General features: G+C 44.2%; 1 protein-coding gene across 2 annotated transcripts in view; it reads right to left on the reverse strand.

The window, feature by feature from the left end:
- VAV2 (vav guanine nucleotide exchange factor 2) overlaps positions 1 to 14,996 on the reverse strand; it is a 708,430-nt gene that overhangs the window by 150,960 nt on the left and 542,474 nt on the right. For both annotated transcript variants that reach the window (XM_069241562.1, XM_069241561.1), the window contains exon 8: positions 13,928 to 14,028. In XM_069241562.1, the coding sequence (XP_069097663.1) occupies positions 13,928 to 14,028 (101 nt within the window). The remainder of the gene's footprint in view (positions 1 to 13,927; positions 14,029 to 14,996) is intronic.

Below are 14,996 nucleotides of genomic sequence, written 5' to 3' on the forward strand. Positions count from 1 at the left end.
AATTAGCCAAGATGACAGTCTCCGCTCCTCGGAAATATATGCGAATTCTCGGCCAATTTCATCCAATTGCTGGCGCTTTCACTGAACGGTTCCTAGAATAGCAGAGAAAAGCAGCAATTTGGCACATCTCGTTTAGGACATAACGCTTAACTCTTAAAGCTGGCTGAGGCTTTTCTAACCTGTGAGGGAGCGGAGGCAGAAGGGGGGCACCAATCTCCCCTACTTAAGGGCCTTCCCTTTGTCCTGGATTATGGCCATGACCAACCTTAGGACATCCCTTTAAGCAAAGGGTTCGAAAGATAGGACCACATGGGCGGTGGCAAGGACAGTGATGCATTATTCCAACACTGGGATTACTCCCTGGTCCTGTCAATGTTACGCTCACCACTGCAGCCGGACGCAATAATTCCCTATGGGAAGTGATTTCCTGTTCCTTTTACTGATGCTGAGCAGTTGTAATGCCATCAACTAATGAGCCATGTCCCGAAGTTACACCAGATCTGGAATTTGAGCAGCTTTTCTTCTGTATTTCCACCCCAGTGGAAATTGCAAAATTGTATGCAATTAAAATCCAATTTGAACATGATGACCCCCCTCCTTGTATTTACAACCCGCTGGAAAACGTCTCTCTATCCTGTATTTATACCCTGATCCCCCCCCAATTCTCTGTACACACACAGGGGGGTATGAAGGTAGTAGATCATGCTTGTCTCTGTAGTTATACTTAACTGGAACAGGCTCACCCTCCTCTGTATCTATTTACTGCACACACCCTCATGTTCTGTATAGACACAGGCTGGTATGAACAAGGTCGAGAATACTCACCTTGCTTTCTGTATTTAGACCCAACTGGAATAGGTCCACCCTCCCCTCTGTATATATACCCCTGAACCCCTTCTTCCTCTATACACACACAGGCTGGTATGAAGAAGGTCGACCGTGTGATCATCTTCTCTGCATTTATACCCAATTGGAACAGGCTGACCCACTGTTCTGTGTTTATATCCTACACACCCCCTCGTTCTCCGCAGGCGGGTATGAAGAAGATAGAGCATGGTCACTAACTCTGTATTTAGTTCCTGAACCCCCCCATTCTCTGTACACACACCGGCTGGTATGAAGAAGATGGCGCATGCTAACCTTCATCTCTGTATTTACACCCTGAGCACACCATCATCCTATGTATATATACAGGCTGCTAGGAAGCAGGTGGAACAGGTGCTCAATTTCATCTCTGTATTTACACCCTGCGCACACCATCATCCTATGTATACATACAGGCTGCTAGGAAGCAGGTGGAACAGGTGCTCACCTTCTTCTCTGTATTTAAACCAGGCACACTCCTTCATCCTATATATACATACAGGCTGCCAGGAAGCAGGTGGAACAGGTGCTCCCCTTCGTCTCTGTATTTAAACCAGGCGCACTCCTTCATCCTATGTATACAAACAGGCTGCTAGGAAGCAGGTGGAACAGGTCACACCTTCGTCTCCGTATTTACACCCCGCGTTCTCCTTCATCCTATGTATACATACAGGCTGCTAGGAAGCAGGTGGAACAGGTCACACCTTCGTCTCTGTATTTACACCCAACTGGAATTAGGTTCTCCTCTGCATTTATATCCACAAGAATATGCCTCCTTTCTCTATACATATACCCAATGGAATATGTGCAACCTCTTCTCTGCATTTATACCACAGTGTAATAAACGTACCTTCTCATTTGAATTGAAATCCCACTGGAGTGTACTCAGCTTTCTGTATATATTTGTGTATTCACACCCCACAGACACATGTTCACTTTCTTCTCTGTGCTCAAATCCTAGTGGAAAATGCAAATTTCTCGGTCTTTATATCCCACTGGGAAATACGTACTTTCATCTATGTATTTGTACACCACTGATAAATGTTCATTTTCTTTACATTTACACCCACTGGAACATGATCATCTCCTCCTCTGAATTTATACTTCTTTGTATTTATACCCCACTGGGATGTGCTCACCTTCTTCTTGGTATTCATATCTAGCCGGGATAAAGGAACTTTATTCTCTATACGTATACCTCATTGGAATATTAGCATCATCTCCTACATTTTTCACTCCTCTGCAACACCTGGACCACCTTCTCCGCATTTATATCGCACTAGAACACACACATTTTATCTTCTGTATTTATAACCCACTGTAAATGATGGCCTTCTCTGTATGTACACCCAATGAAATACGCACACATTCTCTTTATGTACAATGAATGGGATATACACAACTTCTCTATATACACACCAACAAAAATATGCACACCTTCTCAATATGTACATCCAATTAACCAAGCACACCTCTCTGTATGCACACCAAGAAGAATATGCACACCTTCTTTGTAAGCACATCCGATGGAACATGCGCACTTCTCTGTATGCACACCAACAAGAATATGCACACCTTCTCAATATGTACATCCAATTGAACAAACACACCTCTCTGTATGCACACCAAGAAGAATATGCACACCTTCTTTGTAAGCACATCCGATGGAACATGCGCACTTCTCTGTATGCACACCAACAAGAATATACACACCTTCTCTGTACGTGCACCCAATGGAATATAAACAAAGTGTACTCTATGTCTGTACCGACTGGAAGAAGATTAGTACAGCTGCTGTGGAGCATCCTCTTTTCTGCTGGCTCGCTCTATGTCTTGATATCACAACGCTCCCTGCCTCCTGCACTACTCAAGGCAAAAGATCCAGGGAAAACGTCCCACAATGGTGAAGTGCAGAAAGGAAACATCTCTCAACATGCAGCAGACTCCAAAGCTTACAAATGGCCACCGGCCGATAAGAGGCCTTTGTTATCCAGCTGTCACATATACCAAAATGTTGTGCCTCTGTGTTTACTTATGCACCAAGACATTCTAGCTGTGAAGGTGCATACATGAAGACACCGCCAACGTAGTGGACCATGTTTAATCTCATGGGTAAGACAATGATTCAATGTAAGTTGGACCAGAAAACGAGAATACATGCACCGACTACGTGTATCACATATTTTACAGGGTTACTAAATTGATGGTCCCCCTGTGAGTGGAGGACAGCAAGCCTTCCTAGTATTAGGATGGGGTAGTGATGATGCAACATTAGGTGTCTACGGAGGTCACAGAGGGTTTGTGTTGCAAATCAAACGGCTTTGTCCCAATTGAAGAATGAGTAGTCGGATACAGCAACCAGACGTCAGTTGCAGTTGTCAGTTTTGGGGCCACTGGCGGAATACAGGAAGAGGTGTTGCAGGTTTTTGTTTGATCAGCACCCATGAGCTAGCATCATTAGAAGTCTTTGAGAAGGATGGCTCTCGCTGGAGTTGACGAGCAAACGAAGGTCTTTAGCAGAAGAAATCATGGCACAAAGAAAGAACGAGTAAAGTCAGATGAAGGGTAGGAGGAATCGACTATCCTTCACACCTCAGCTCACTGTCTTCTTCTGAAACTATTTTTAGGGTGCTCTCGGCCAAGCCATGTCCACTAATACAAATATTATGTTCACTAGTTGCTAATGTCGTAAGATGGGTTAACTGGCTGACATGTCTGCAGAGATGCTTCATAGCACTCAACACCCTGCACTTTCACTCATTGTCATGTCAAATAATGCATGTTACCGAACACACACATTATTTGGAAGATGTGCTTCTAGATGAGGTTGCTTTCACTTCTGGATGCTTTCGAATGACCGTAGTGTGCACAACTGCAGGAGACGTACCTTGACCGCTGTGTAAGAAATGTTAATGGTGGAGAAGTCCAAAGTCTGGGGAAACCAGAAACCATCAGCGCTTTTATGTTTCAATAAAATAATTTAAATGCACAGAAAAACAAGGACAGGGTGGAAATCAAGGCACTAGTCAGACAAACAAAGATTTGGTTTTATCCAAAGGAAGCAGCTTCAAGAGGAGCCACAAGGTCCAAAATAGTTCATTGAGAGTGAGAAAGAATTGGGAAAGCTGTCACCCTCAAACACAGCTTTCGGAGAATCGGGAAAGGATCCTTAAGAAGATATTCAGAAGAAAGACAAGGGAGAGAGGACAATGAGCTGATCAAAAGCAAACCTTCACCATGGACCATAGCAGATCACGACTGAGCTTCTGCTATGGGCACACTGCAGGTGACCACAAAATAATTTAAAAAATCACAAAGGGTAAAATATATTCATCGGCATTATTCACAAACAGGCTGTATGATGGGGGGGTCTTGGGAAGATACCTTGCCAATAAGTACCTAACCCAGGATCACAACAATTACAGCAAAGTCTCGGAAAAACCAATAGGTCTGGTCCTGACAGCTAGTCTTGGTTTGCCATGTTTTAGCAAAATTGTTCTGTGGAAAGCTGCCTTGCCCACTTCATTCTACAAATAGTAAAACAACAGCTAAAGGCAAAAAAAATATGTTTTGTCTCAAAAAGTACACATTCCCATAGCAGTCTTTGGCAGTGAATGAAACTACTTTGGTTGTGCAAGTGCTACTTGTAACAGGGCAGAATGTTGTGTCTGACAGAGAAGTATGCTAATGATTGAAGGGGCACCCCATTGCCCCAGCTGTATACCCTAGTGGGCAGAAGTAAAATGCCAATGACACACTAACAGACCAATGGCTGATGAGGGCTGGCTGAATGACCATGTAAGTAAGCGTATATTTTTTAATTCTAGGTCTAGTAGTCATGTTTATTCCATTATAAAACAGGACAAGTCACAGAATTCAAGGAAAAAACCTGGACAGGAGCAGCACATCATGTATTGCCCCTGAAAACCGGCAGCTGTGGTAATTCTGCTAAAATATAAGGGTCTGGGCTAATGCCAGGCCTAAGAAGGACTGATCTGTAGACACCTGGCTGCTTACAATGGAGCATATAAAGAAAACCACCTCAGATGTAGAAATCATCTCTGTAATGCCCTTGGGTAGAAACAGTAGACCGCACTGACACAGCACGCGTTGCAATTATGCCGCACAGCAGGTGAGATTGTTCATTCGCCTGGTTTACTGTTGCAGATGTGAGTCACGATGCGCCTTAGGGGCTCATTAAACCCTTAGCTCACCAGGGCCGACTGGCCGTAGCGGACATCGGGTATTTTCCCAGGAGGCTGGAAGGGTGGGGGCCAGATTTGCAGTGGTGCAGTCCCGTTTTGTGCCTGGGTGCCAGTTTTGCAGAGGTGATGCAATATCAGCTCTTCAGTAACAAAAGCAGAAGCAAGCTCACATTTGCACCCCTCTCCCACCCACACCCACCCCTGCCCATACCCCAAGACAGCTGGACTGACAAAAATGACAGGGCTGTTTTGGGTTCCCAGTCCGTCCCTGTAGCTAACTCAGCGCGTGGTGACTGACGCACGTGCACTCCACATCAGTGCAAAAGCCCAGGGTACTCGGTGGAGGAACCTCACAAATAGGGGAATGGGCAAGCGAGAAGCTGCTCTATTGGCAGAACCTCAGGACCCAGGTCCGGTCTCTCTAAAGAGCGTGTAAAGTCCACAGCATGCTGGGCGCCTCTCCCACAAGGGTGCACAAGTAGCACACTGGTCTCGGTGTTACTCATTTGTTGAAACCAGGATTTTAAGGTAAACACCCTGAGGGGAAAAAATCCATCTTGCTGTCTTGCACATATCACAAAGTTTACCTGAATTCATCTGTGAACCGGTTTCATTTCACATGTGGACCAGTTCCAGACATTTCTGTCCTTCCTCATATGTACAGGAGGGATCCTACTCTGACGACGCATATCTATACATTTGTCTTGAACGTCATTTTGATATAAAGTGTGATAAGTACATTTATTGAACTCCATATGCATCCATAACACTAACTTAATAACAATAAATAAACACAAAGGACCGGTCATATAATTGAACACAAAGGACTGTTCTTCGGTGTTAAACAAAAGAGAGACGATGTAACCATGCAGTACCTGAAATGTATAGTATGCACCACTCAACGCAAATCCTGGCTTACTCAGTTAACTAAATTGTGTGATCCACAGCCCATCCCTGTGCTGGACTTTGGTCTCCAGCCCAGAAGCCATCACAATCCCACCCTCAGCATTACGACCCAGCCTACCGCCATGGTTTTCATGCCAATCTTACCGCCGCAAAAACCATGGTGGTAGGCACTATCAGAATCCCTTCCCTGGCACTGATAGGGGTCTCCCCCGCCCCCCTGCCCAGAGTCCTCCCTACCCCCTCCTCTCCTACTCCCCACACATATACACAACCACACGTGCACCCATATACACACATGCGCACGCGCATACCCACATCCACCCACGTATGCAGACATACATACCCACACACCGCAAAACACACCAACATACCTTGTCACACACATGCATTCACAAGACACAACAGTCACAATCACTCATTCATGCATGCATCCTACGTGACTCACACCTGCAGGCACGCATTCCAACACATACACACACCCCCCACATACACACAACACCCTCCACCTCCCTCTCTGGTCAGAGAACCCAACTTACCTGCTTGCAGGGGGGTCCTCTGGCTGGAGACTGTCCGCAGCGATGCTGACAGCAGCAGCGTCCACCAGCAAAACCCCGCTAGGCCTAATCATTGCTCATGATACGGAAGGCGGTGTTTTGCTGGTGTGGCAATGATGCTGTCAGCAGCACCGCCTTGCCGCCATGACCGTCGGCGGTGTTCAGCCAGCATTCTGGTGGAATACCGTCGGCGGTCATGATACGCGTAGACAGCTGGTAGCCATGGCGGCGGTATGTTGTTGGCCGTCGCCGTGGCGGTAGGCGGTCAATATTGCCAATGTTGTAACAAGGGCCTTAATGTCTCCTACACCCTTGGTTCTTTGTCTATACCTTCCAAGTGAGAAAACACCACTGGCGAGCGAGCTTGAGGCACTCAGGCTTCGTATAAAATCTTTGTCACACCATGCTACACATAAGAGCCTCCGCCACACTTCTTGAATTCCGAAAGGAGCTGAGGATCTGGCTTTTAGAGTAGTCCCACCAGGCCCTAGCCCTGCCGCGACTCACACCTGCTCAGTGCAAGGCTACATACCCTCTGTGATGATAGTGCTCTCTACACATCTGCATAACGTAATATGTGCTGATAACTCCTATGGACAGAGCAAACGTAATCCAAGTGAAAGGTGTCAATCACCCACCTCCCCACAGCGGTAGGATTCTGGCAGACACGTTTCACAAGAGCGGCACAGCGGTGTACTGACCCCTACAGATCTGCCACCCTGTCAATCTTTCTGATGCTTTGCAGTACTGCCCCCTGCCCCTCCCCCCTGCGTCCTAGCATCCGTTGTGACAAACGAACAACACGTGCGGGAGCTTTAAAAATCTTTGAGACCCTCCATCACAGCTGAAGAAACATTCGCTGTAAATGCGTTGAAGCCGATGATCACTATTTGAGCAGGTAGAAATCCCCGCTAGGTTACAAATGGGTTCAGTTAAACCAGGACAGAACAACTTGAAGCTGGGAAAGTGATCATTCAAGACGGCGCAGGAATATGTAAAACTGGGAGCGCCTGTCTCGGGACCTGCTTTGCAATGCAGAGATGCTGCTCCGCGCGTGCCGAGCTGTCACTCACCGGCTCCTCGCGCCAGCGCCCTGGGCCTGATTAATTCAGCAGTCTGCCCAGCGGGCGTCGAGCCGCATTAAAAGTCATCCGCGAATACCTCTCAAAAGTGGGTCAGCGAGTTCACCTGTGCTTACAAAACAGACTTTTTTCCCGCTTCGACCTTCTTCGAGCCGGCACTCACGCTGAAGTAAAGGAAAAACTCTATCAAGAAATATGCCCCTTGCTCTCTCTTTTTCATCGACTCACGGCTGAGAAACAAACCCAGGGGCTTGCTGAACTACCTCGTTTACACCACAGCCAAGCTAAGGGCCCATTCAGCCTGCCTGGCGATTGTTCATGTAACAATCCATAAAGTGGACTGGAACTGGCTGAATGTTTGTGAGGTCATAAAGGGCACCAGTTTTCACTGGCAGAACTGCGTGAATGTGTCTGACGTCATAATGCTTGCCCTCTTCTGGCCTGAATGTTCGAAGAAATTGCGCTGAAAATGGACCATGGAACTGACAAAACGTAATGTCCGCACTCCTGAAGAACGAATCTTTTCATCAAGAAAGGCCAAATCCTGGGATCCAGCGAATGTGTGATCAATACTTGTCTTCCCCACCACTGACCTACTTGGTGACAATAACACGCCGCAAGTAGACAACATAGAAGTAAGTCTTTGTTAAATAGTCCGTTCAAGGGCAGTCAGATTTACAGCTTTATATCATAGGACAGACCTGTGCTGCAGAAAAGAGCAAAACCCCTGTTTGAGCCAGAACCACTGAGCATTGGGGGAATAATCCATCTGTCTCAAGCCAGAGCCTGACATGGGTGCATGTTGACAGGTTTGGAAAAACAGGAGACCCAGAACTACGGTTAAAGTTTCTGCCCAGAGTATTGGGCCTCCCACTGAGGACAGCAAACAAGTGATGGATGAAACTCTATAATTAATGTAACCCACTGGTAATTACTCGAACCACATTCAAGTCTATCCATTTTTTCACCCCTATACCGCCTCAGTCAGAAAGCAGCCACATGTAGATCAACCTTGGTGTTGCTCCAAAGGGAACAGTCCAGCACAACCTCCCAGGCCAGTTCCACTCTGAACACGAACGCAAGCAACCACAGACCAATTTCAGACTTGTAACTAGCGTTTGCCTTGATTTCAGTGACACACTAACAACGGGACCCATGTCTGAGGATACCTGTCACACTGAGGAAATCAAAAGAGACAGGTGGAATATCTGAATTAACCTCAGTCACTGATCAATATGCAGCCTGCATTTCTGTCTATCATTTTTGTGCTCACCATGCTACCTCAGACAGGAACCAGCCACATGCAAATTAGCCTTGGTCGTTTTCCAACAGGAGCAGTCCAACCTGAACTGCCAGGCCAGGGCCCCTATGGACATGGTCCCCGGACATGGAACTACAGATGGAGTCTGCCCAAGCTTCTCTGCAGGGGTCTTGGGGAGCTGATGTGAATGAGCTAGGCAGTTCTTGCAAAAGCTGTTTTTTGGGGCTTAGTAAGCTTGAAGACTGTTTTTTGGCTCTGAAAATCAAAGCATCCATGCCTACATGTGCATAAGGGTACCATATATAGAACACATCTACCTATAAAGGAGTGAAGCACTGCAGTAAAGTGAGGACCACAAAGGCACCTTGAAATGAAGTTCCTTGCAGAAGTGAATGTGAGAGAGTGGTCTGATCTACACAGGGCTTCAGTTTCAGATCGTAGGTGTTTAGCAGAAAAAGGTCCGACAATTCTGCACCTTCTTCTTAGCCTGACAATGTTGTTACTGTGGGGGTTGGGTAGACCACCGGAGATCTTGATCTCGCTTGTCAGGTATGAAGGTTTGAGGTCTGGATGCATACAAAGCAGGTGTAGCCTGCATTCACGCCTGCATGACCCCAGTGAACACACGTGTGCATGGAGAACACCTTCTCCGGTGTGTACACACACAGACAAACAAGGCAACTGTGTACAAATCAGACAGGTTGCAGCTCACAATTATATACAAGCAGGGCCGATATGTCCATGAGCAAAGGGTGGTCAGCAGGTGACCACTGAGCACATCTAAGATTAAGAGCTCAAAGGTGAAAAATTTGATGTGACCGAGCTCCCCACCGAACCAGCCTGCTGTATAGAGACAAACAAGAATGCACCACACCTTCCTTATTATTCAGAAGATATCATTAACTTCTGGGGGTATTAACATATTTCATTTTCATTCCAACCTTTGTCCACAAAGTCATTCTTAGAGAGCTGCACATGCACAAGACTGTGAACTGCATTTATTATTCTGTGCTTTCTCAACCAGACACTCACATAGGCCTAAGATCTGTGCAAGAGTACATACCTTTGAAGCCACAACCCTTCAAATTGACAACGCCTTCTATTGAACTTTTAATACCACAGCGAGAAATTGTATTTAGATGCTTCTAGGAGTTCACTTTTCTCGTAGTTCTACCTTTCAAGTGAACAGACCACTTCTAGAATATGTCTCAAATTTACATGCCTTTGTGTTGGAATTCAAAAGATGCTGTAGATGGAGCCCACAAAAGAAGAAAAATAAAAAATAAACTGGAGTGTGAACAAACAAAAATAAAGGTTTCGGTAACTGATACTGCAGCCATGTCCAGGACAGAGATCTCCACACTTTACTAACAATGGCCTATGAGGAGTCAAAAATGACAAACATTATTTCACATATTTCAAAGGTTAACAAAAGATGGATTGCTGCACTTAGATGCCCTCAACATCTACATGCTAGATGGGGGGTCTGCTTATAGTCACACTTTCGTCAAAGCGACACTACCACTCCTTTACTTATTTCTCACCTCCCCGGGGTCAGAAAATTCATAGGTAAAGCAGCGGGAGTGGCGCTTTGGCGAAAGTGTGACAATAAGCACACCCCCACCCGGCGGATCCATGATACTGGAGGTAGTAACCTACAAAGTCTTACTCTGATGACACCACATGAGATAGGTGTAGTATTCTCTAGCCTTAGCATGCAAAGCACGCGCATGTATATTTGATCTCTCTGCGAGGAGTGGAACCAGAAAGTCATCCTCGGTCCTGATGATAAGCCTAGGGGTATGCTTTGAAACATGTAGACCAGGAAGGCAGGTACACTACATACCCTATTTCCACGTACCCCCCGTTTTTAACCATACCGCCACTAGGACATCTATTAAAGTATTGCAACCGCTAGGAGGCAGGTATTTTTAACCTCCTTAAGAGCCCTCCACTCGTATCTTTCCTTTTACCTGAGTCACATTGACGGAATAATATTCTGAAACAAGTGCTCCCACGTATCCCGTAGGTCGTAGCACGCCTCATTCCACAGCAAAACGGGAGGAACCAAATGAAGAAGCATGCCACCATGGGGTAACCCTGGTGGGTGAGGGTTTTTAAAGGAAAATCTTTTTACCTTTTTTTTCCTGTAGGAACTTCTCTCCTGCTGGGTTTTAATGTGACATTTCTTAGTTACTAAGGAGGGCAGGCCCAGCATTGTATCCTTCTTCTCCCTCTTTTTGTTTTTGCCCAGTCTACCATGGCCATTGGCTATCATTGGCACTTTATGCTACTTGGCACTATATCAACTTAAAACTTTAAACATTAATATCTTCAGTTCCACTTATTTGATTTTGCCATTATGTGTCATTTGGCTTAATAGATTTTACTCCATTTTCCTAAATCATTTGGGGATTTTTATTGTTTTGTACTCTGACTTTATTACTGTTTTGTCACTATTTAAACACTTTACACATTGCTCTAAATTCTGCCTGTCTGTTCTGTGGCATTGCTACCAGGAATGCTGAGTTAGGTTTATTTAGTGACTATAGTGGCTCACCTTGACAAGGGTTGGGATTATTCTTTGGGGTGGGTTGTAACCCACCTCACTTAACAATCCAATTTCATACAAGGAGACAGTTGGGTAAAGATGATTATACACATCACATGGAACTCAACAACACCCGTCAGCCGAAGGCTAGATCCAACATGGCCTTTCTAGGTAGTCTCTAAAGAGCAGGATGTTTGGTAAGACCTTGAATGATGAAGTTTGCAGAACAAAGGTCACTGTACAACAACTGACCTATGTTAAAACGCTACTGCTTGAAATAGCGGACAGTACGAAAAAAAATTCAATTCCATGCAACATGAACACTTCACTGCAGAACAGACGCACAATGGAGAATGGACTATAACTACATGCATATATTTCATCACTACACCCCATTAAACTATTTACCAAAACACTCCACCATCACACGCACTCCCATCATTAGTATCCATGGTATATCCCTTGCTGGATACCTATGCCATGCTCTGGAAAATAAATATGGTCTAATGTTACATTACCTAGTCCTGTTTTAGTAATCAACATACATTCACATATAAATTGCTATAGAGCAACAGTAATGTTATTATCACAGTACAGTGAAATTAATATGAGAAAAACAGTGGTTACTGGCTCTCAGACTGCATGTTCCAATGATTAAACAGGGGTAGAACTCTGCTGGTGAAAATCACTTTTGTTCCAAAGCACAACATAATGTATGACATCCTGTTTTATCAAATACCTGTTTTACAAACACAAATCTGTAAAACTGACGTGGCACAAACCATATATGGAGATGTGCATAGTGCAATATGCTTTCTATTGCCATTATCAGCCAGTGCCAAGTGACTTGGCTTCATCCTGAAGACAAACCTAACCCTCAAGGAACATTTTGTCAAGAAAACAATGATGACCTGGTACCAGATTTCTCTACTGAATAAAGTGAAACTGTCCCTCCCAGTAAACAGCTTCAGAAATGCTGATCTAGCCCTTGTACTTCCATCTAAATCTGCACCATAAACTTCTTAATTCCACTCGTACTTCCCCTAAAGGCATCCTTCATGCTGAGTCACGTATCACCCATGGCCTTTCGAAATATGGCCACATCACCCCCATCCTCAAGGAACTCCACTGGCCCCCCACGCCTGCCCACACTATCTTCAAAACCACATGCATCATTTACAAAGCCATCAAGAGTAGCACCCCATCTCTCTGGTGACAAATCACCTTCACTAGTGAATCTTAATACACGTGCAACCAGGTCACCACCAGACTGGAGACCAAGAAGTTTTAAAAAAGAGAACACAAAGCAACAGGTCTTGACAATCTTTGCCCTCAGGATCTGGAACAATATCCTTCTGTCCATTAGTACTGCTCCAACCCTGCTCCAAGTTATAATAGAGCTGACGATGCACCTCTTTAAAGAACACATGATTACAATGAATGCACAGCCTATCTCTTGAACCCAGACACATGTTCAATCAACTGTAACTCCACTGGACTCGTTACCAGTGCCTTTTGTCAAGGTTTGCGATACCCAAATACCACTTGAATGCATACCGTCATTATTAACGTTGGGAAGGGTCATAATGACTCACATGAGGCTTTAACTCGTGAGTCGTGATCCCAGCGCACACCCAACAATGGTGTTAAATAGCATATAACACACTGCACATTTGCATGTGTATATATATTATACAGATATATATATATAAACAAAAGAAAAATAGATATAATACTCGCACACTCGGGTTTCAGGACAAAAAAGATCAGTTTAATCTACACACAACGCGTTTCGACTGACACAGCAGCCTTGGTGTGCGAGTATTATATCTATTTTTCTTTTGCTTAATTATTTACCGGCTTGCTCGTACCGGCTCTCGCACCACCCCTTTGGGCTGATTGAGATCTTATTTCGAGCATTTTTGAAGTTATATATATATATATATATATATATATATATATATATATATATACATTATATATTATATACATATTATACATACACACACACATATATATATATAGAAAACAATTAAAATGTAATTAAAAATTCTACAGCCATTTACTTCAACAACAATTATGCTAATTCCGTCCATATATTAAAATACACATATGACATAAAGAACTACTAAGGGCCGCTGGACCCTTTCTTCCATAAAAAAAAAACATGTATTTCATTGCACTACTCATTGTTCTGATTCCCTTTCTAAGACAAGGGCAGCACAAGAACCTCTTCCTTCGCTCTGTTTAAAGATGGCAAATAAGCCTCATGTGTGATATGGTGTCTAAACATCTCATGCATCACCCAGTGCCACGTACCAAGCATCCCTTGATGGGACAAGTTATGATAGACCAAACCTCTTACTCATTTTACACTAGTGGCCAAGGCTCATAAACCGGATACTCCACGACCCTTCTACTACATTGACACTTAATAAAGAATTCAAAATATTCACACTTGGTGACAACCGAATGCACCAGCACTTGTGACACTTCAAACTCACCGATCTTTGTACTCCAGAAAGACCTTCGCCAAGCTGCTCCCACCAGAAATCATCGACAAATCGATGGCCCTCAGGAAGCTGAAGTGCACTTTAATGAGGTCCTAACATCCAAGAGAAAAATCAATACATTTAAATAAAACCAGAGCAAGGAATTTCATTTTTTAAGTGCCTTTTACATTAATTAGCTCCAGTGGACTAGTTAGCATCCCAGTTATAAAACATCCTTTCACAGAGAAAATGTTTATCCCAATGTCTCAACAAGGGAAATGAGAAGTTCAGATACCAGGACACTCTAGCTGCGTGTTAAATCCAAAGGGATGAAAAGGGATTTTTGTCGAGTGAGGAACTGTTGAAAACTTCATGGCAAGGTACAAGGACTGACAGGTGCAAAATAATATATATCTGATGTTACAAATGAGCGCACTGCAAGGTTATAAGGGTAGACGAGGTAACCAGGAAAAAAAATAAAAAACAGATACGCAATGATTTTATTGTTCACACTAAAGGTTTTTTTGGGCTAAATACGGAGCAAACATTTATTCAATACAAGATCGTTTGCAGACTTTTTTTTTTTTTTTAAAGCTAGGGTACGGAGCCTGGTTTTGCCGGGCATTCATTTTGTGAGATGAATAAAGTTTACCAAGTTTCAAACTGGATTTCATAATCAATGCATAAGCAAGATCCTGTGTTTTTACAACCCTCCAATCCAAACCCAGAGGTTATGAATGCCCTGGATTCCCAAGATGTTACTGTGTCACCCTCTAGAGAGAGCCTCGTCTCAAAGGTTCGGAGACATTCCATTGTCAGACTTTGGACAGGTAGCTAGCATTTCTTCTGAACATTTCTGGTAATAGGTTGAAGAGGTGAGCTCTTTTTGTGTACTTTTTGCTTTTTTGATTTGTACATCCCATTTGTTCTTAGTAATTAAGGCCAGTCAATACCAAAGATGGCCAAGGTAGGTCAAGGGATGCAGGATCAATGCCATAGCTCAAAGAACTCGCTCAATGGCAAACTTTCTGGATATCCACATCACAAATTTACATCCAGTGCATCAAAAGAAAAGTCGGTT

The sequence above is a fragment of the Pleurodeles waltl genome, chromosome 6, assembly GCF_031143425.1.
Source record: "Pleurodeles waltl isolate 20211129_DDA chromosome 6, aPleWal1.hap1.20221129, whole genome shotgun sequence".
Classification (NCBI taxonomy): domain Eukaryota; kingdom Metazoa; phylum Chordata; class Amphibia; order Caudata; family Salamandridae; genus Pleurodeles; species Pleurodeles waltl.